The sequence below is a fragment of the Mobula birostris genome, chromosome 3, assembly GCF_030028105.1.
Source record: "Mobula birostris isolate sMobBir1 chromosome 3, sMobBir1.hap1, whole genome shotgun sequence".
Classification (NCBI taxonomy): domain Eukaryota; kingdom Metazoa; phylum Chordata; class Chondrichthyes; order Myliobatiformes; family Myliobatidae; genus Mobula; species Mobula birostris.
The window spans coordinates 100,757,830-100,780,570 of NC_092372.1; the positions used below are offsets into that span (position 1 = coordinate 100,757,830).

Genomic DNA, 22,741 nt, shown 5'->3' on the forward strand with positions numbered 1-22,741 from the left:
AGCTAAGAGATAATGTTACAGCTACATAGGACCCTGGTCAGACCCCATTTGGAGTACTGTGCTCAGTTCTGGTCACCTCACTACAGGAGGGATGTGGAAACTATAGAAAGGGAGCAGAGGAGATTTACAAGGACGTTGCCTGGATTGGGGAGCATGCCTTATGAGAATAGGTTGAGTGAACTTGGCCTTTTCTCCTTGGAGTGATGAAGGATGAGGGGTGACCTGATAGAGGTGTATAAGTTGATGAGAGGCATTGATCGTGTGGATAATCAGAGGCTTTTTCCCAGGCCTGAAATGGCTAGCATGAGAGGGCACAGTTTTAAGGTGCTTGGAAGTAGGTACAAAGGAGATGTCAGGTAAGTTTTTTATGCAGATAGTGGTGAGTGCATAAAATGGGCTGCTGGCGACCATGGTGGAGGCAGATATGATAAGGTCTTTTAAGAGATTCTTGGATAGGTACATGGAGCTTAGAAAAATAGAAAAAGGCTATGGGTAACCCAAGGTAATTTCTAAAGCAAGTACATGTTCGGCACAGCATTGGGGGCTGAAGGGCCTGTATTGTGCTGCAGGTTTTCTATGTTTCCATGTTTCTGTTTCTAAAATCCCATTTATCAGCAAAGCTAAACGTGAGCAATGTCTTGCCATCTGCTGCTCCAATCCTGTTCACTTAAGTTATTTCATGAACCGCAAATGTGATGTCGGTTTCAGTACTATATCAAAATCAGAGGCATTTGGGTGGATGGCATCATCTGACATACATTCATGCCATAAGAATGTGGAGCATGTTACATATCCATATTGGTAATGGTGCATCATTCTACTTCAGATAAGTATGAATTGGAAGATGGGGTTAACTTGATTGAGAAAGAGAACATAAAGGTGAGAATGGGGAGAGGACTGCCCTTGCTGGAGCATTGTAACGTTAACCAGACAGTCAGCTGAACTCCAGTCAAAAACGACATGAGAGTCAGGGTATAGACTCCTTGCTGCTTGGGTTTATTGCAGTCTCAAAGGCATGACACAGTGAATAAGGAGTGAAGTTGAAAAACGACAAAAATCAGTGCAATTGCCACTTTAATCCATTCACACAAGTAAATACGGCCACCAAGTAAGAACCTGGTTAGGTTTCCTGCAGGTAAGCATTGTCGAATTCCAACGAGTAAGTACTACAGGTAAATAGTATGTGTAAATGATTAACATCTAGGTTAGTGTCTAATAAACTGAAAAATAACACTATATTTCAGCAAAATCTTATCGACACCTTTAGATTAACTTCTAAACAATATAACATCAACCTACAAGCAATCCTTCTACTGGGGAAACAGCAGAATGGTCTTAGGTAGAATCTTCTTTAGCTCCTGACATAAACGTTTGGTCTTCTGCCAGCCAATGTGCTTTCCTACTTCCTACTTCCTGAGTGCACAGGAAATAACCTAATACAGATTGTTTCAATATAAAAGCTGGATGTGCTTAATCACAGAGGAGAAGAAAAACATAATCAGTTGTCTGAAGGGCGGAACAGAGAGTGTAAATAATTTGAGGAATAAAGAGGGAATCAAATAAAGAGAAGAATTATCAATAATGTGACCCATATATTTTGAATTATGTTTCTGAATGTACCAATCCATCATGTGAAAATGAACTAAAAAGAGAAAATTTAGAATTTGAAGAGAGGTCATTAAAGAGATGGGGGGAGGATGAACAAAAACTGTAGTTACTAAGTTTGCGCTCATACTTTTATGATGCATTAGTATATAGTAATAGAAAACCTTGGGCCATTTTTTGCTGGAAGTACAAAGTCAATGGGCCTGACCTTTGCCTACAAGCTCTGATTGTCTATTCTTGGTGTAGTATACTTTTACATACATAATAGGAAGGAGTAGACAAGAAATTTACATTGGTACCTTCTCGATCATGGTTTTAATTTCATCATAGATATTGTATTTTGTATGTGAGTAGCTTGATGGGATGGTGCAGAGGTGAAGAGTGATAATGATATTCGTTATCAAGTTCACAAGCTCTGCTCCTTGCAGACAAGGCTTTGACAGGGTTCTAACATTGAGATTAGGGTTGTAAACTGATGACTCAGCTCCAGAGTGCAAGTTTCTGTCTAGGAATGTCTGAAATCACAGGTTTGTACCAAACATTTTGCTCTCCCATTATATAGGAATGACTATGCTCCAGGGCATAAATAAGTAGCATTGTTGCTGTTTACCATCTCTTGTTTGGTATCTTTATCCATTTCATTCTTTTATATATTAGGAGAGATCTTTACTTAGGTATTTATCTTGACTTTTCCCAAAAGTTTGTTCAAAATTAAACTTTGGTTTTAGGTTAAGTACATATATGATAACATCTCTAATAATTAATTCTTAAGGGTTACTGATAGAAGTACATGATGTCAGACTCATTTGCATTTGTTAATATTAAGTGTGTAAACACCTTTAAGTAGTTGTACTTTTGAGTGACACTACCTACTTTCTGATTTAATTTCATTGCTTCCCAGCAATTCAGTTATGTCACTGAGTGTGTAGTTATCATTTTCTGTATTGTTTCATCAAATATATTTGACATTGCTGATTGTTTGTTATTGCTTTTATTCCTGCTAGGTCAAATGGGGAGATAAGGGATCTACTGAAGAAGGAGCAAGGTTAGAAAAGGCCAAAAATGCAGTTGTTACAAGCCCAGGATATGAAGAGGAACCTCTTGCTCCAAGGTCACCTAAACCTCCTCCTTCAGTTCAAAATTCACCGAAGTGGTATGATCCTATTAAGGTAATTCCAGTCCCATTTCGTAATAAATTATATTGCACTTAGGTATTTATAAAATTATTAAGAATTCAGAGCTCAGATGCTTTGAGTTTCATGACTTGAGTTCCTAGGTATATATTCATTTATCCTCTTGACAATGTCTAAAATAACATTAATCTTCAATGCAAGACAAAGTTATGAGTTTAAGCAACAAGAACACTGGGATATGGATGTTTATGATAATATTTGTACCATGGATTAGTGAAAGGAAGAGTAAGCATTAGGGTAAAATATGGTTTTATCTGTATACGAATGTTATTAATATGAGCTTTCAAGTTAGATAGCTCTGAAGCATTGGAACACATTGCTTTTTGTACCAGAAAAAATCATCCAAGCTTCATTTTGTTTTAGTTTTCTGGCTTCTCTTCAAATTACAGGGCAGACTTGACGCATTGTGGGCACTGCTGAGACGGCAGTACGATCGAGTGTCTTTGCTGCGGCCGCAAAATGGCGATGAGGTATTGATCAAATTCTTTTTAGGGAGACAAGAATGTTCATTTCAAAGAAAAGTGGAGATAAAATAGAATAAAAATATGCAATTTTATTTGTTGCTTTACTTCCATTTGTATTTTAATTAAGCCAATTGATTTGTTTATAATCAACTTTTAGAGTGGTCCTTTTGATATGGATGTCTTCTGAAGTCATATTTTAAACATATAGATGTTTATCAAAACTTCTTTCAAGATTGCATAAAAACTTTAAAATAAGTCAAGAACCAACTTTTGTGATTATTCTTTGAAAACAATATTGTATCAAGCTCTGCCAAATTTTAAGAACTCAAAAAAAAGGGTCACTTTTCAGGTTTGGCAGGTTTTTAGTCAGTTCCCTGGTAAGTGTTAAGTAGATTTCCACATACAGTGCAATAGAAAAGTATTGTAAATCCTGTAAAGATTAATCCATATTGTTAGAAAGGCACATGTTATGGTTTGGTGTGTTTGAAATATATATTTACCCTACCCTGCCTTGCTAATTAATTAAGCATCTACAGTTTTACTTGAATTGTGTTTATATGAAGTCAAAAATTCAAGTTTGGCTCTAGCTGTATCACTTCTCAGTAATGGCAAGAGTTCAGTGGAATTTATCATAAGGGAAAAAAGAAAAATGGTGGGTGTATGAAAATCAGAAGGATTGCCTGAATGAATATTGAACAATCAGATACCACATTACAATATACCAAGAATTATACTGCTGAGAGGGCATTTTTAAAAATTATACTAAAAATTGCCAACTAATCCCAGATCTTGGCTCCATTACAAATTTTAAAAATTGCCAACTAATCCCAGATCTTGGCTCTATTACGGTACCTGTAATATTTTCCCCAAAGATTTACCCTCAAATACATTGTCTTCGAATACCTTCAAAGTGAAGGATAATCCAAAGAGCTTTTACAGGTATATTAAGAGCAAAAGGATTGTAAGGGATAAAATTGGTCCTCTTGAAGATCAGAGTGGTCGGCTGTGTGCGGAACCAAAGGAAATGGGGGAGATCTTAAATAGGTTTTTTGCGTCTGTATTTACTAAGGAAACAGGCATGAAGTCCATGGAATTGAGGGAATCAAGTAGTGAGATCATGGAAACTGTACAGATTGAAAAGGAGGAGGTGCTTGCTGTCTTGAGGAAAATTAAAGTGGATAAATCCCCGGGACCTGACAGAGTGTTCCATCGGACCTTGAAGGAGACTAGTGTTGAAAATGCGGGGGCCCTGGCAGGAATATTTAAAATATCGCTGTCTACGGGTGAGGTGCAGGAGGATTAGAGAGTGGCTCATGTTGTTCTGTTGTTTATAAAAGGATCAAAAAGTAATCCGGGAAATTATAGGCCGGTGAGTTTAACGTCGGTAGTAGGTAAGTTATTGGAGGGAGTACTAAGAGACAGAATCTACAAGCATTTGGATAGACAGGGACTTATTAGGGAGAGTCAACATGGCTTTGTGCGTGGTAGGTCATGTTTGATCAATCTATTGGAGTTTTTCGAGGAGGTTACCAGGAAAGTGGATGAAGGGAAGGCAGTGGATATTGTCTACATGGATTTCAGTAAGGCCTTTGACAAGGTCCCACATGGGAGGTTAGTTAGGAAGATTCAGTTGCTAGGTATACATGGAGAGGTGGTAAATTGGATTAGACATTGGCTCAATGGAAGAAGCCAAAGAGTGGTGCTAGAGAATTGCTTCTCTGAGTGGAGGCCTGTGACTAGTGGTGTGCCACAGGGATCAGTGCTGGGTCCATTGTTATTTGTCATCTATATCAATGATCTGGATGATAATGTGGTAAATTGGATCAGCAAATTTGCTGATGATACAAAGATTGGAGGTGTAGTAGACAGTGAGGAAGGTTTTCAGAGCCTGCAGAGGGACTTGGACCAGCTGGAAAAATGGGCTGAAAAATGGCAGATGGAGTTTAATACAGACAAGTGTGAGGTATTGCACGTTGGAAGGACAAACCAAGGTAGAACATACAGGGTTAATAGTAAGGCACTGAGGAGTGCAGTAGAACAGAGGGATCTGGGAATACAGATACAAAATTCCCTAAAAGTGTCGTCACAAGTAGATAGGGTCGTAAAGAGAGCTTTTGGTACATTGGCCTTTATTAATCAAAGTATTGAGTATAAGAGCTGGAATGTTATGATGAGGTTGTATACGGCATTGGTGAGGCCGAATCTGGAGTATTGTGTTCAGTTTTGGTCACCAAATTACAGGAAGGATATAAATAAGGTTGAAAGAGTGCAGAGAAGCTTTACAAGGATGTTGCCGGGACTTGAGAAACTCAGTTACAGAGAAAGATTGAATAGGTTAGGACTTTATTCCCTGGAGCGTAGAAGAATGAGGGGAGATTTGATAGAGGTATATAAAATTATGATGGGTATAGATAGAATGAATGCAAGCAGGCTTTTTCCACTGAGACAAGGGGAGAAAAAAAACCAGAAGACGTGGGTTAAGGGTGAGGGGGGAAAAGTTTAAAGGGAACATTAGGGGGGGCTTCTTCACACAGAGAGTGGTGGGAGAATGGAATGAGCTGCCAGATGAGGTGGTAAATGCGGGTTCTTTATCAACATTTAAGAATAAATTGGACAGATACATGGATGGGAGGTGTATGGAGGGATATGGTCCGTGTGCAGGTCAGTGGGGCTAGGCAGAAAATGGTTCGGCACAGCCAAGAAGGGCCAGAAGGCCTGTTTCTGTGCTGTAGTTTCTATGGTTTCTAAATATATAGACCAAGTAATAATTCCATTATTATATTTGGTAGTGAATTTTTTATACCTGATATATTTTCGTACTATCTCTTCATTTTGTTTTAATCATCTTAAATTAATGTTGCAATATTTCAACTTATTACTATGAAAGTGGAGGTTGAAAAGAAAGATTTGTGCTGTGTAATAACCTTCACCTTTGTAGTCAATTCTGCAAATTTAAGGAAATTCTGTAAGGCAATGGTTATCACTGTTTTGCCAAAAATAATGTGGTTCCATACCTTATGTGGTACTTTTTAATAAATAATTGCTAATGATGGGATTCACTCATGCAGTAAAGCTGTGCACATGCCGAACACTCATATACTTGTCAAGTGAATGAAATGACAGTACATTGAGCTGTAGACCATCATGGATTTCACTCAGACCACTTATACCAGGGTGACTTGAATCAGTTCCCACTGAGCTGGATTTAAACTGGCAGTAGCATCTGGGAATCTATTCTGATCAAATATTACTGCATTTCACATTGCATTTTTTGCTTCACAACGTCTGCAGTTTGGAATTATTGTAGTTTTTTCAGTTATGTAAATAGAATTCACCTTATTTATCACTCATTTCTGGTATACAAGTTTAAAGGAGAACAGAATAATTGTTACTATGTGTCCGATGCAACTCTCACAAAAAAAAATCCAATACGATAAAGAACTCCAAATCCTAGATGACGTGGGACTCAGCACGATGGTGTTTACAGGATTCTCTGTAAATGTGGAGCTGTGCATATCGGCCAGACGGAGCACGCGGTGGAAACCCGCATCATGAGGCGTAGGAAGTGCTTGGGTTACCCAGAGAAATCGGGGGTAGCCGAACATTGCATACGCAGTGACACGGGATTGACTTCAACAGTACAAAATTACTGTGCTGCACCGATGGCTTTTGGGACTGCCTGGTGAAGGAAGCCTTTGAATTAAATCTCAAGTATAAGAATTTCAACAAAGACAAAGGTCTTGCCCTGAGAAAGAACTGAAATACGATTTTAAAAAGGTGGGAGAGCAGAAACGTGATTGATTGAGGACTAACCACTCAGGAAGCACGAACAACAGGAGTTGAGTATATATACCACTGCACTAGACATACCTAGGCATCATTCCTGATGAAAGTGCTGGAGATTTGTCATTGAAACGTCAGTTAAAATTGAATTGACAGTCAATATAGCATAGAAATATAATTGTGTCACCGTGAATTAACCAGTCTGATAGTCTGGTGGTTGAAGCTGTCCCGGAGCCTGTTGGTCCTGGCTTTTATGCTGCAGTACCTTTTCCCAGATGTTAGTAGCTGGAACAGTTTGTGGTTGGGGTTACTCAGGTCCCCAAATATCCTTTGTGCCCTTTTTACACACCTGTCTCTGTAAATGTCCTGAATAGTGGGAAGTAGAAATCTGCAGATGTGCTGGGCTTTCCGCACCACTCTCTGCAGAATCCTGCGATTGAGGGAAGTACAGTTCCCATGCCAGGCAGTGATGCAGCCAGTCAGGATGTTCTCAATTGTGCCCCCATAGAAAGTTCTTAGGATTTGGGGGCCCATACCAAACTTCCTCAACTGCCTGAGGTGAAAGAGGTGCTGTTGTGCCTTTTTCACCACACAGCCAGTATGTACAGACCACGTGAGATCCTCAGTGATGTGGATGCTGAGGAACTTGAAGCTGTTCACCCTCTCACCCTCAGAACCATTGATGTCAATAGGGGTTAGCCTGTCTTCATTCCTCCTGTAGTCCACAACCAGCTCCTTTGTGAACCCATCTGGAAGCCTGAGAAGAGTTTATGTGTTGTATACACCAGGAAAGCACTAGGTCCTTTATCAAGTACAGAATAATGAAAAAATATAATAAATATACGTAAGGTAGTATATATATTGTGCAATGATTGATTGTATGTCTATAAAGTGATGCTAGGCACAGGAGTGTCTGTACTTAAGGTGACTGACAGGAGAGGATAACGTAGTGGTGGTGGGGGGGATGTAGAGAACTTTGTTAGTGGGTAGGAGGATTGATCAGCCTTACTGATTGGGGAAAGTAGCTGTCATGGTGTGAATGCTGCAATGCCTTTTCCCTGATGAGAGTGGAACAAATAGTCTTGAACAGGGTGGGTGAGATCCTTCATGATGTTACTGGCTCTTTTGTGGCATCTTTCTGTTTATACATCTTTGATGGCAGGTAGGCTGGTGCCAGTGATCGGTTGATCATTTTTGATGAGCCTCCCTGTCTGCTGCAGTACAGTTACCGTACCCTGCAGTGATACAGCATGTTGGCATGCTCTCTACTGCACATCTGTGGAAAAACATGAGCATAACTATGCATAGTCCAGCTGTCTTCAGCCTCCTCGGAAAGTAGAGGCACTGGTGAGCTTTCCTGGCTGTGTAGGATGTGTTCTTGGAGCGTGAGAGGTTGTGTGAGCTGCACACTTCCAGGAGTTTGCAGTTGCCCTGCTGTGCCACCGATGTAAAGGTAGGGTTGTGAGTAAAGCAAGTTCTCCTGATGTCGAATTCCATCTTATTTGCCTGGCAGCAGGCCTTGAGCATTTCTTCTTCCTGTCTGTAGGCTGCCTCATCATTGTTGGTGATGAGCCCTACCACTGTTGTGCCATTGGTAAGCTTGACAATGTGATTGCTCGGGTTTTGGCCGTACAGTCACGTGTGAGCAGGGTGTACTGTAATGGGCCCAGAACTCTGCCCTGGGAGGCTCCTGTGTCGAAGATGATGAGGAGGGAGGAGGGGTTGTGTATCCTGGCTATCTGAGGTCTGCTGGTTAGGAAATCCAACACACTGTTACACACTGGTATGTTTAGACTGAGAAGTAGGAATTTGTTCACCAAGACGGGTGGGAGAATAGTATTGAATGCTGAAATGAAATCCAGAAAGAGCATTCTGACATAATTGTCCTTGTTTTCTAGGTGTGTTGGGGTAGGGGCACGAGAGATGCTATGGCATCTGCCGTACACCAATGCTGTCGGTGAGTGTCCTATCTGGCAGGAATGGAGTTTTTGATATGTTCCATCACCAGCTATTCAAACCACTTGGCTGATTGGCATTAGTGCCACTGGGTAGTAGTCGCTTTGTTCTGAAGGTGTAGAGTTCTTTGATACGGGGATGATGGTGGTTGATTCGAAGCAGGTGGAGTCAGCAGCCTGGATGAGTGAAGTATTGAAGATGTCTATGAAGATATCAGTGAGCTAGTGTGCACATTTCCTGACTACCTGGCCTTGGGATATTGTCTGGCCCAGACACCTTACATGGGTTGACTCTACGCAGAGTCCTTCTCATGTCCTCTGCTGTTATGGACAGTGGCAGCTCACCTAGGAGGGTGTAGCTTTCGTGGCTGGCATTGTGTTGCGAGTTTCAAATTGTTGGTCTTTAGGTTGTTGTACCTCCTCCCCAAGAAAAGAGCATGTCCTGGATGACAAGGCTTCTGAGTGATGGATGCCACTTTTTCGAGTACATTTCCTTGATAGTGAGGAGAATTGTACTGGTAATGGAACTGGCCGAGTCTACAGCCATCTGCAGCTTCTTGCAATCCTGTACATTGGAGACTCTATGCCAGGCTGTGATATAATCAGTCATAATGATCTCCACCATATAGGAACAGAAATTATAATAGTCAAATTTCCTCAACCTCCTAATGAAGTAGAGCCATTGGTATGCTTTATTTGTGAATGGTTCAGTGTGTTGGCCACAGGATAGACTTTCTGAGATGTTGAGCCAAGGTACTTGCAGTTGTTCACCCTTTCTACTGCTGACCCCTCAGTGAAGATTGCTATGTGTTCTCCTGAAGTCCACAATCAATTCAAGCTTCTTGTGACATCACTCAACCAGACAATCTATCTCACTAATATCATCTCCCTGGAGATGTCATTTGAGCTCTGCTTGGCCACACGTGCATGAGCGTAGAGAGGTAGAACTGCGGAGTAAACATGTATCACTGAGGAGGAGATATTACTGATCTGCACAGATTGTTGTCTCCTTATAAGGAAGTCAAGAATCAAGGTGCAGTGGGAGGTACAGAGGCCCAGGGTTTGAAGCATGATGATTGATACTGAAGGGCTGATGGTTTTGAATAATGAACTGTAATCGATAAACAGTACCTGACATAATTTTACTGTCGTCTGGGTGATCCAAACCAGAGTGGGAAGCCAATGATATTGTATCTGTTTTAGATAAGCTGTGGTGGTAATAATCCTTTCTGCTCCATATACAGGTAGAAAGGACCTACTTAGGCAAAAGATTTGTCCACTAATTTTGTTTTAAATACAGAAAATAAAAGTAATTTTAATCTCTCAGTTTATCTTCATTGCAGAGCATACAGCTTTCCTTAGGATTTTACATGTTTCCAAAGATTTAATTTACATCTTTACATCTTTACAAAATCACTTTCTAACTCCTTTTTCAAATATTGGAGTAGCTCCCTTTATAAAATAAAAGAACTATTGTGTCCTGATAAAGTGTCTTGGCCGGAAATGTCAACTGTTTACTCTTTTCCATAGATGCTGCCTGGCTTGCTGACTTCCTCCAGTATTTTGTGTGTGTTGCTCTGGATTTCCAGCATCTGCAGATCTTTTTTTAGTTTATGCTGAGAATGTTTTAACTAATTTCTTGTGAAATTGCTAACTTCCTCATTGAAACATTAAAGCTGCAGTGTTTTTTGTGGTAATGGGGCTTTTCCTGTGAAGGTATGCTGTTTTCACTGTTACGATAAAAAAACTCTGTGCATTGAAACCATATTGTTGTAAGGAATATTTAGTGCTTTCCTGTATTTTGCTTCAAAGCATCTTAATGCCAAGATGACATTGAACAACTGTTGTTTGTGGTTTTAGCTTAATAACAAATCCCCGTATACTGTCAAAAAAAAATAATTCTGCTGAAGGTCTTCTTGTGTCATTTAGTTACATCTATCTAGAACATAATCACCACTGTATTAAAATATTTTAATCCATAAAATAAAAAAGAGATACTTTTTCTAGCACCCTTAACAACCCTAATCTAGTTGAATGTTAGTATGTGTACACCTTGTCTAGTTTCCTTTATCAAAAGATGGTGCTTTCTGCTTATCCGTCTGCATGACAGGTAAAGAATAGTTTAATGAAGAATGGTTGGATGTAGTTTAGATGCATTGTAGAGTGAAGGAATGTGATGAGAGCATTGGAGAGTTGTGATGAATTAGTCTAAAAGCTGCTATACATATAATAGTGTCTCTTTCTTCTCTCTTTGCTACATTATTAAGTAAACAACAGAATTCATATTTTTTTCTAACTAATTATATTGATTGATATAATTGAAGCCAAAGCAAACTCTTTCAAAATTGCCTATGGCTTAAACCCAATTGGCAGGTCTAACTCATCAAGTACTTGTAATTTGAATAGTTACTGCCTTGATGGTGATGAATGTAATATTACTACCCACGCATCATTATTTATTCTGGACTTGCACTAAAACACTTCATTCAAATAAAGTGTAAACTTATTTACAAAATATTTGGTTTTGAAGCTCCTACTTACAAACTCCTACTTGCTGAGTTTAATATAAAACTTCACACTACTGGTGAGTGAGTCAGAAATACATAATTTAAGATGTAAGACTTAACACCTCATGTTTGTTTATATCACCTTGGGTGCCAATTTTGGCCAAGATACTCTAAATCCTGTCAAATAAAAGAATGTTACATTTTCTCTTTCAGTTGTAGTTCATGGGTAAAATACCTCTCTCTTTAGATGCATCCCCTGATTCCATATGACATAGGAAAGGTCTAATAGAAATGATAGTGACACAAGACCTGAAGGGATATACTATAATATGACCAGTTTTCCCATTAATAAAGATCTCTTTATTAATATGTCTTCAGCCCACCCTGACAATTTTGAAGTTAAATATTATAATTTATTAACCATTTTTGTTGTGGAGCCTTTTCATAAGTGACACAAGTGATAGTGACACAAGACCTGAAGGGATATACTATAATATGACCAGTTTTCCCATTAATAAAGATCTCTTTATTAATATGTCTTCAGCCCACCCTGACAATTTTGAAGTTAACTATTATAATTTATTAACCATTTTTGTTGTGGAGCCTTTTCATAAGTGAGCAAAGAATTAATTAGCCGCTGAAGACTGGGAGGTATTGTATGTGTTAGAAATACTTTCTGGGAAAGATAACTCACATGAAAGTGTTTTCTTCATGTGCATTTACATCATGATATTAGCAAACACAAGAGGCCTTTATAATGATGTATAAAAAGCAAAATATTCTTCCTGTTTTGATGGAATAAGTTTATCAAAAGGATATAGACATTACATAACAATAAAGCATTCTACAACACTAAAGCACAGGGAAAGGTTTATTCAACATAAACAGGTGATTGTTGTACTTTTCTATTTCTTAGTTTAATTTGAGTTTCATTTCAAAGTTTAATGAACAGAATCATCTGAAATAATCCTGTTCTGTTCAGCCTCTTCATAACAAGATAAGCATTGAGGATGATCTTTTCACAAAGATGGTAACAATCCCAAGTTGCCTGATGTGTTGAGCAGATGAAAATTACAAAGACTAACAGTTTTAAATCTACAAGGTACTATGTTCTTTTCATTAGTTTCTAAGAGCATTTTGAGAAATAAATTCTAATATTTAAACTTTGATTTGAATAATTCTTTATGTGTGGAAAAAATAGTATTACAAGGAAAACTGTTTACTTCAGTTGTGGCCTAATTTATAGTAAACAAAAAATCATTTTTACATGTGCAGCTGGTTTCAGACATTACTCTTCTCTGACCCAGTGGGCCAATGTTTATCATTTAGCAATTATTCACCATAGCTTTCAGTGCCTTGATGTTGTAATTGAAGTTTAGGCAGGATGCATCAAAGCTAGAAAAGCTCTTCAGTGCCAACAACTAATGTATGGTGGAACCACTTTGAGCTTGCCTGGTGTGAAAGCAGAGACTTTGATTCTGGATGTAAATCCTGAGAGAGGGGAGTGAGTGATGAATTTTTCAACAAATGATCTGTGAGGTTACAAGTGCCAGTAGAGGTGTACGTAAGCAGGTTGTTGCAGACATCTGTTAGGATGGGAGGCAGTAGTCCTCACCAGCCTGCAGCAAGTCTGCTGGAGTGTCAGCAGATGCAGTTGAGAGTGGCAGAACAGTTTTGGTCTCACATTTGCTGCCTGAGGGGCTTAAACACCAAAGGTAGAGCAGGGAAGGACACAGCTGTGCTCCTGAACTGGCCTCGGGCACAAATAAGGAGATCTAATGTATTTTGACTCTATTGTGAGGGGAGCCAAGGGAAGATGAGCCACTTCAGAGCTAAGTTAACACAGCAACATCTGCCACAAAGTTTCAGTGGGAGCGGCTGGGGACAGCAGGTAGCTTAGGTAGTCCCTGAGAAAACAGTTTTATTTAGCCATACATTCTCCTAAAGATCTGTGTCTCGTTAATGTGTGCAGCAGTATCCTATATTGTTTATGAGGCATTATTTTCTGACTATAGGAACGTTGTATCTGTAAATGATGTTTTGCATATTGTGCTTATTTTTCTTCAAAATAGGGAAGAGAGCACTCACTGGAGTTGTCCTTTAGAACTTTAAATTATGCATTCTTTTATTTCAAATTCAAGCATTTTTGGACCTTTGATTTTTTTTTTCCAGTCGATTCATATAAGATTCGATTTACATATTATTTTTAAAGACACTTCAAAGAACAGCTTGTTAAACCATATTGGACCTATTAAAAGGTTTCCACTTCTATTCATTATCATTGCTGCATATTTCCCTCATAATTATGAACAAAACAAGTTATGTTACACAGAGCCATCACTCTGAAATGGCCATTCATTAAGTGGATATTATTCTGAAAATGTAAGATCTATGAAGTGTTGAGTCATTAGAAAATTGAAAATTATCCAAGGAAACTTAATTGGCAATAAGCCAGACTTTCAGAAGAAGAAACTTGTTATTCTCTGATAAGAACAGCCTTTAACTGGCCTTCACAAAGCTTCTGGTGTGTGAATGAAAGAGTGCATGTCCCCTTTTCTGATATTCAGAGAAGAGCAGCATAAGCTAAACATCCAGGAGCTTTGCAAGTGACATTCCTTATGTTCATAAAGCGTGCTAATACATATATACAGTTCAAATGTACTGAAATATTGCCAAAGATGGACTGAAATTTGATCAAGTCTTAATAAGGAATGGCCCTTTAAGTACCTTGCTTTTGGATTAGATTTTTCCTGTGTCTTGGCAGTCTCTAACCCCTAGTAACCCTTGCATTTCTCTGCACATCAAGTTGCTGCTGCTGATCCTGATCGCCAATTCCCCCATGTCTCAGCTTCTGACCCCTTCCATGCTCCAACTGCCCCAGCTGATTCCCTACTAACTGTCATCTAAAGGGCCCACAAAGCCTCTGTGCCTCATTCTCCGGTCTGCAGGGCTCTTTTGCCTCACTCAGCGTCACAGCAAAGATTTGACTGACTTTTTTTCCCAACTTTTTCCCTGTTGGTGGTGCCCAGGGACTTGGGAGAAATCATGATTTTCACTGGAGATGTACAGCTAAAATGGCTGCCAACTCCCACCTCATCACTTCATTGCTTTGTTGCTCCATCTTAGGAGCCAAAGGAGTATCCATGTGGGCTTAGGTGAACAAGCCTTTACGTGGATGCATGTTCCTGTACTTATCAGCTGCAAGCAGCTGGAGGTCAGCGTTACACTTCTCTGGTGGTACATTTGTCTTTTTACTGAAATATTCCTAAGTTCACTACTTCAAATTATTCCTGTTATATTTCCAAGCCCAAAAGACTGTTCTCACTTGATTTGATAGCTGGTTAAAGGTGTAGCTTCTGAGCAGCATAGTGGTGCAGAGTTCATACTGCTGTTTCACACCTCCAGGAGATGGAAACATGATCATAGGTGTGAGGTGTTGCTGGCATCATTGGGCATGTGAGGCAGGATAGATTACAGGAAATAAGTAGGGCAAAATCCTCTACGAACTGATATGAACAGTATGGGCTGTGAATCAAAGAGATCTGTGAATGTAGAACAAACGGATTTGGAAATACACACTCATAATTCCTTGGAAATGTTATCACAGGTAAATAGGGTTTTAATGAGAGCTTTTGGCACATTGGCCTCATTAGATCATAAGACATAGGAGCAGAATTAGGCCATCCGGTCCATGGAGTTGGCTCCACCATTCAATCATGGCTGATCCTTTTTTTCCCTCCTCCTCAACCCCAGTTCCCATGCATCAGAATATTGAATACAGGAGTTATGATGTTATTTTGAAGTTGCTGAGGCCAAATTTAGAGTATTGTGTGCAGCTCTGATCACTAACCTATAGGAAAGATACCAATAAGATTGAAAATTTACAAGGAAGTTGCCATGTCTTGAGGCCTGAGTTACAGGGACAGTTTGAATAGTTTAGGACTTTATTTCCTGGAGCGTGAGAGAATGAGGGAAGCTTTGATAGAAATTTACTCAATTAAGAGGAATATAGGTAGGTAAAAATAAGCAGGCTTTTTCACTGAGGTTGGGAGAGATTAGAACAAGATGTCATGGTCTAAGGGTGAAAAATGAAATACATAAGAGGAACCTGAGAAGGAACTTCTTCACTCAGAGTGTGGAACAAGTTGCCAGTGGAAGTAGTGGATGTGGATTCGACTGCAACATCCGAAAGAAGTTTGGAAAAGTATATGGAGTAGGGAGGGCTGTGGTCCAGGTGCGGGTTGATGGGATGAGGCAGAGTAACCGTTCAGTGTGGACTAGATGAGCGGAAGAGCCTGATTCTGTGCTGCGGTGCTCCGTGACTCGATTCTGTGCTGCGGTGCTCCGTGACTCGATTGCTATTTCTTTCTCACTGAATGACCTTCAATATTGCTTGAAAATGTTATTTTAACCACTCTTGAATGTTGTGCTTTCATAGGATTTTCCCAATGCATGAAAATATGACAATTCAAATGCCTTTTCTACTTGTTAAACAGGATGAAATAAATTAATTGGAATAGTTATTACTGTTGCTAAAATTAGCTAAGGGCCTATAGAAAATAGTTTATAATTTTTATGTTGAATGATACTGTAACTAATTTTCCTGTTTAATAATTCCTTCTAAGTTATATTGCTTAATCGATAAGTTGTTTAGAAGTCCCAGATGGCTTTCATCATTTGGAAAAATTCAAACTGATAGAACAGTTTCTGAGTCCTCATAAATTTAAAGATTTTTTCAAAATTGAAAGGAGCTATCAAGCATATTTGAGCAAATCATTTAACTTCAGTTGAGTAGTTTGCTCCCTCACAGGAGTCACAGCTCTCAAAAAAATTAACTCATTGTTGTACCAAAATGTGATGGAATTTTCTTCAGTGAATGAATTTCATCCTTAACTTTTTTTTTAATCTTGTTAAGATTTATTTGTATCTTAGTCTCAGACATTCAAAATTTGAGGAAGGAGAAACCAAAATCCGTTTCTTTGACTTTAAATTTTAATCTATCTCTTAGGGAAGTGAAATCATTCCGATTTAGTCCAATAAGGCTTCTCACGATTTAATATACCTCAATTACGCCACTCCTTGGCTTTCACTCTTCCAAAGAAAACCACCCTGTCATACGCAATCTTTCTCCATTCCCGTGATTTTACGGTCCAGGTAGCATCCTCATAAACACAAGAGATTCTGCAGATGCTGAATATCTAGCACAGCACACATAAAATGCTGGAGGTACTCAGCAGGTCAGGCAGCATCTATGGAAAGGACAAACAGTCGATGTTCCATACCAAGTCCCTTTGATTAGGACTGGAAAGGACAGAGGAAGAAGCCAGGATTAGAATGTGGAGGGAGGGGAAGGAGTACAAGCTGGAATGTGATAGGTAAGGGCAGGTGGATGGGGAGGGGGGATGAAGTAAGTGCTGGGAATTGGTGAGAAGAGAAGGTGAAAGGCTGGAGAAGAAGAAATCTGATAGGAGAGGAGAGTGGATTAATGGAGAAAGGGAAGGAGGAAGAGTGCTAGGCAGGTGAGAAGTGAAGAGGTAAGAGGAGAGCCAGAGGGGGGAATGAGGGAAGAGGAAAATCTCTCACAAATCTCTTCTCTATCATAAAAGTACATTAACAAATTTACTATAATGACCAGAAACATATCTAATGCTCAAGCTAGTATAGCATTGGATGGAGTTCCAGCATAAATTCCCTGCTCTTATACTTAAATGTCAGTTTATAAAGAAAAGCAACCTGTTGCCTTTTTAACTACCACATTTATCTTGTGCACCATATCCAATGTCCCTTTCTTCCACCCGCCACTTAATATCATCCCATTTATTGTCTACTCTCTTGCCTTTTCGCAGCCCCAAATCATTACTTCACACTTTGTGGATTAAATTCTGTTTGCTGCTTTTCTGCCCGACTGCCGAGACTATACCTTTCTGCAGTCTGAAGCTTTCTCCATGTCCAGTCTTTGTCACATCTTTTAATTTCCCTACCATGATTGTTGTATTTAGGTCATTAATTTATGTTACTAGATCAAGAAACTGAGTACTGAGCCCTGTTTCGTCTGATTGGCAATACATTTCCATTCACAAGATCCAATCATTGCCCTTTGTCTGGTACCGAATGATCCCGGTGAATTCCAAACTGTGAATCCATGAGCAGATAATTGGTAAGTAAATGTCACCAGAAAGCACTGTGGATGAACCTCTGATCACTTTCCTGACATTTGTGGTTAGGCTGATCAGGTGGTGATTAACCAGATTGTATTTTTCAGGTTTTGTAGACATTATACAGCATATCTGCCTAATTGTGTACTTTGTTGGGTAGATATCAGTGTTGGAACCATTTAACTGGGTAGTTTGGAAGTTCACGTCTTCGGCGTTACAGGTGCAATTATATTTCAGTCCAAAGCCTTTGCATTATTCGTTTCCATTTCCAAATAAAATTAAGCAGTTAATTCCAGTTTCTGTTCTGTTCTGAAGGGACATAGACCTGATGTTCACTAATTGTTTCTCTTTCTACATATGCTATGTGGCTTCTTGAGTGTTTCCAACATTTTAAAAATTACTTTTAATTCTTTTGTTCAGTGTCTGAGTTTTAAAGTTCAAAGCATATTTATTATCAAAGCATGTATACGTGATAAGACTGCTGAACGGATCCTGACCCGGATCTGGGCCGTACCCTCCAAATATCCGGACTTACCTCTTGGTTTTTTTTGCAATACCTTACTTTCCATTTTTCTATTTTCTATTTATGATTTATAATTTAAAATTTAAATATTTACTAATTTTAACTATTTTAATATTTTTAATATTTAATATTTGTAATCTAGGGAGTGGGAAGTGCAGAATCAAATATCGCTGTGATGATTGTACATTCTAGTATTAATTGTTTGGCGACTATAAAGTATGAAGTAAAGTATATCATATCCAACTTTGAGACTTGACTTCTTGCAGGTAGCCACAACACAAAGAGACGCAATGGAATCCACAAAGAAACCCACACAGCAAAGACCGACAAACCATCAAAGTAGAAAAAAAACAAATTGTGCAAACAATAAAAAAGTAAATTAATAACACGGAGAGCAAGAATCGCAGAGTTTCCAAAAATGAGTCCGCAGCCACAGAGTCAGTTCGGTCCTCAGGCGAGTGCAGCCGGTCCAGACTTTTATTTCCAGAGCTATACAGCTCTGTGCCCTCCTGAGACAAAGGGATGGTAACCAGTGATCCATGTTCCCTATAATTTGAAAAATTACAGAAGAGCCATTTATTGAATGTATGTGTGAATTATTGGTTCAAGCCCACCTAGTCAGTTGAATGGATGATCTATGTAAGTGCAGTGTAGTTATTAGCAGGAATGTGAATCTTTTGTAACTACCTATGGTGAACTGTGGGGGGAGAAAAGTAATCTGTATAATTAGAGCTTTTATTAGAATCTTCGCAACATAATTAAAGATGTGTTTACCTTTTGTTGCATAAGGTGACAGACCCATCGAGTTATAAATTTCCTGTTCTCCTCGATTCTTCCAGTCTTCCAAGCCATTTTTTATTTCATTGAGGAATTCTCATTTCACCCCTGCCTGTCTCACCCCAACTTGCCACTATTTCCTTGCCTTCTGTTTTCCTGGTTTTCCCAGACTGAATGCTCCTTTCTGTGGATTTAATATTTGTATTCCAAGAATCATGAATGTGGCTTTCAAAACTAAAAATAGCTGCAAATCTGCTAAGGTGTAGGTTAAGAATTTTATTGGAATTTCTTCCACTCTGCTGCGGTAGGCTTTATGGCAGAGATCCTGTTTATACTAGTTAATGGCAATTGATTAAGTAACATCTGCTCACAACAAGAGTGGCCAACTTATATTTGCATGGAAATTATTTTCTGATTCTTTAGGAAAACTGTGAGTTATGGTCATCGTGGCTTGTGTATTGCAGCCAAAATTAAAACCTTGTACCTTCTGTTTAAGCTTTTAGTAAATTGTGCTCCTGATATTGATGAAGTATTGGCAGAAAATCTAGTCAAGAGATTGTAGAGCTTGTTTCATTACGTGGCAAATACCATCTCAAGAGCCAGAACCTACTGTTGAGAAAAAATATGTAAATCAAGATACATGTCATCCTCAACAATGATTGCTATAATCATTACTTGAATAATCTCATATTATTTCCTATTTTCAGTTGTCCTTGATAGGTATTACAGTGGAGTTTAGCTCCATTTGATATTAAATGCTATCAAAAGTTTGCCGGCCAGAGGATTTTTGGCATATCTAATCAGCATGAGAAAGATTTATCTAAATTCATTAAAATTCTACCTTATATTACTAAACTGATTTTGCAGGTCTTCCCGTAAGCCCCAAGATAATTGTGGATTGCTTATACTTTGGTTGGACATATGACTAAGGCGTTATAACTGCTTGTATCTTTATAACTGTTTGACACAAAGACAACATTGTTACAGGTGCTTAAGCAATTTATGACAAGAGATTAAGATTACACATTTTTTTGGTGTGATAAAGCATTGTTGCTGTCAGTACTAATACACTATCAGGTTCTCCTTCAAAAAAAAATTGAATTTGGGCAAAAACCAGTGTGAAAAATTGTTAGGGTGGCTTTCAACCAGTAACAAACATTAAAATGGGACTTCCATGTTTCCCAGTTCAGCGCATGTAAAGGCATTCAGTACAAACAGTAGGCACGTTTGCACACATGAACTTCTGCATATGACAATAATCTCGACTTTGACTTTTAATTTTAAGTTTGACATCCTACCCACCCTGGTTCTAGCCTTGGAAAACTACTAGGTCATACATTTTCAATAAAGAAAGTATTCATCATCTACTCAGTTGTTCCAATTCTAATCTGCAACCACAGTGATATCAACAAATTGAGAAGCTGATCAATTCTCACCCAGAACATGAAAAAAGTACAAAATAAAAGTTTTTAACAAATTTTACATATTTTGCAAGGTGTGAAATAAATATTGAAAAATAATGACAAATAGCTGAAATTTCATGAGCTTTTCAAAAATTAAAATAAACATTCTTGAACCACAGAATTATGAAATAACTGTCTGAGGTATTAACTCTTTATGTAACATGGTTTTTTTGTTTTAGGTCCAGGAGGGTTGTTAAGTAGCATTGTCGGTTTTACACCATTAAACCTATACCACTAACAACCTATACCACTAACATGGAATGCCAAGTTCAAGTTTATTGTCATATGCACACATACCTGAGCATTAATGCCATGAAAGTTAGTTTCTTGCAGCAGCAGGCACACTATAAGTATGACAAATAGAAGTTAATATCGACTCCAATGAAAGGGATGGGTTGTCAACATGACTGTAATATGACCATTATATATAAACTTGTTTATTGAGTTTAAAGCTATAGAATTGTTTGCATTTATCAACTCTGTAACTAGAGTCCAGCGCTGCAATGTTGTTGATCTTTGAGTAGACTCTCAGTTTAATTCAAGTCAGTTTTTGTTTCATATATGTATTCTAAACACAGATTGTGTTTTCACTTTCACGTGGAGCCTGAGTTGAAGTGAAGACAGAGATGGAAACTCAGATGGGATTTTCTAAAATTGGCATTGTCTGGGAAGCCTGGCATTACCTTGTAATGTGGCGGACATTTCTTGAATGGGAGGTATAGGACGATTAGTTGCACATAGTATATTAAGACACAGCGACAACTTTTACAAGTACTACCATCCACCTTTCAGCACAACTTGAATGATGGGCCAAATTTTGTATTGAGAAATAAGGAATTCATTAATGTTTGATTGTTTCACCAGTTTTAAAATGTTAGTTGAGGTGGTTCTCTCTTATATGTCATTAAGTGGGTGAGGGGTTAAGACTTATTTCCAGTAAAATTTCTATTCTGAGAAGAGTTGCTCCCTGTGCAGTTGTCCTATCTTAATGTTCACTTCATAACTTTTTCTGTTATTCCTACCAAGTATATGGAGACAACGGAAAGTAAGTGCAATACTGAAAGGTATTACAGAAATTTAAGTGATAGCAGTGCTGTTATTGATATATGATAGAATGTGTCTAGCCTGCATTGATTACAAATCGGTTAAAACTACTTCTGGTATTAGTGCTGCAAACCTGTTTCCTAAACTTAGGTTCCTACTGTCTCCTGGTTCTTCTTGTTTGGCTGATTCCTCATATTTAGCTTCCTCTGAGAACACACAAAGTAAAATAAGTGAGCACAAGATAGCTAACTACAGGCGGCTAAGTCAGTATAGAGAAAATTCCAAAAATGTCTCCAACCAGGATAGTCAGCCAAATGCATAGAATGGCTTGATTAAAAACATCATGCACTGATGGAATTTCCAGTTACATATGTTTCATGTGCTGGTCTTCTCAGTACAAAACCTAGAAATGATGATGACTATGGTCTCAAGTCATGTTGTCCTTGTCTTGAATCTTGGTTATATGTCATGAGTTCACCTGATGTCATATGGTGAAACCCTCAGACATGAGGTTCCTGAACCAAAGAGGATAACTTCACTCAACTTCACTTGCCCCATCATTGAAATGTTCCCACAACCAACAGACTCACTTTCAAGGACTCTTCATCTCATATTCTCTATAGTCAATGCGAATTTCTTTATTATTATGATTATTGTTTCTTCTTTTGTATTTGCACAGTTTGTTGTCTTCTGCACTCTGGTTGAACACTCCATTTGGGCGGTTTTTCATTGATTCTGTTACAGTCATTAGTCCACAGATTTGTTAAATATGCCCACAAGAAAATGAATCTCAGGGTTGTATATGCGACATATATGTACTTGGATTATAGAATTTACTTTGAACTTTACATTGAACTTGGAACTTTTTGAGACAAATGGAGAGATGGACATAAAAATTTAGTGATTAAAACTGGGAAGCATCCTATATTGCTTTTCAAGTGAAATTTGTTAATACTAGTTATTCCTAGCAGCGAGGGCAGTTTTGCTGTACCTACATTTGGCCCTCTTGAGCTCATTTTATAGAAGGCATTTAACAGTCACTGCCAGTGAATTTCTGTGCCATCTGTAGAGATTGGATCCCATCCATTTTCTCTGATATTTTTCATGTAGTTGATGCAAGTGGCAAAGCAAGCAAGACGTTTTATGTAATCTCTCTCCGAAATGAAGGGCTTTTTGGTTTATTTATGATCTATTTTGTGGACTTTGTCCCTATTATTCTGTCACAGGATGTTAATGTGGATTAAGGCATACCCTTATATAAAATCAGTGATA

The 22,741-nt window shown here is 38.5% G+C and overlaps 1 protein-coding gene across 3 annotated transcripts in view; it reads left to right on the forward strand.

The window, feature by feature from the left end:
- Window positions 1-22,741, forward strand: part of antxr2a (ANTXR cell adhesion molecule 2a) — a 218,968-nt gene that overhangs the window by 137,940 nt on the left and 58,287 nt on the right. Inside the window, exons 14-16 of one of the 3 annotated variants that reach the window (XM_072253137.1) lie at window positions 2,610-2,774; window positions 3,188-3,268; window positions 18,452-21,342. In XM_072253137.1, coding sequence (XP_072109238.1) covers window positions 2,610-2,774; window positions 3,188-3,268; window positions 18,452-18,568 — 363 coding nt within the window. In that variant the 3' untranslated portion in view covers window positions 18,569-21,342. Of the gene's footprint in view, window positions 1-2,609; window positions 2,775-3,187; window positions 3,269-18,451; window positions 21,343-22,741 lie in introns of those variants that run through there. The other 2 variants (XM_072253135.1, XM_072253136.1) reach the window with 2 other exon arrangements.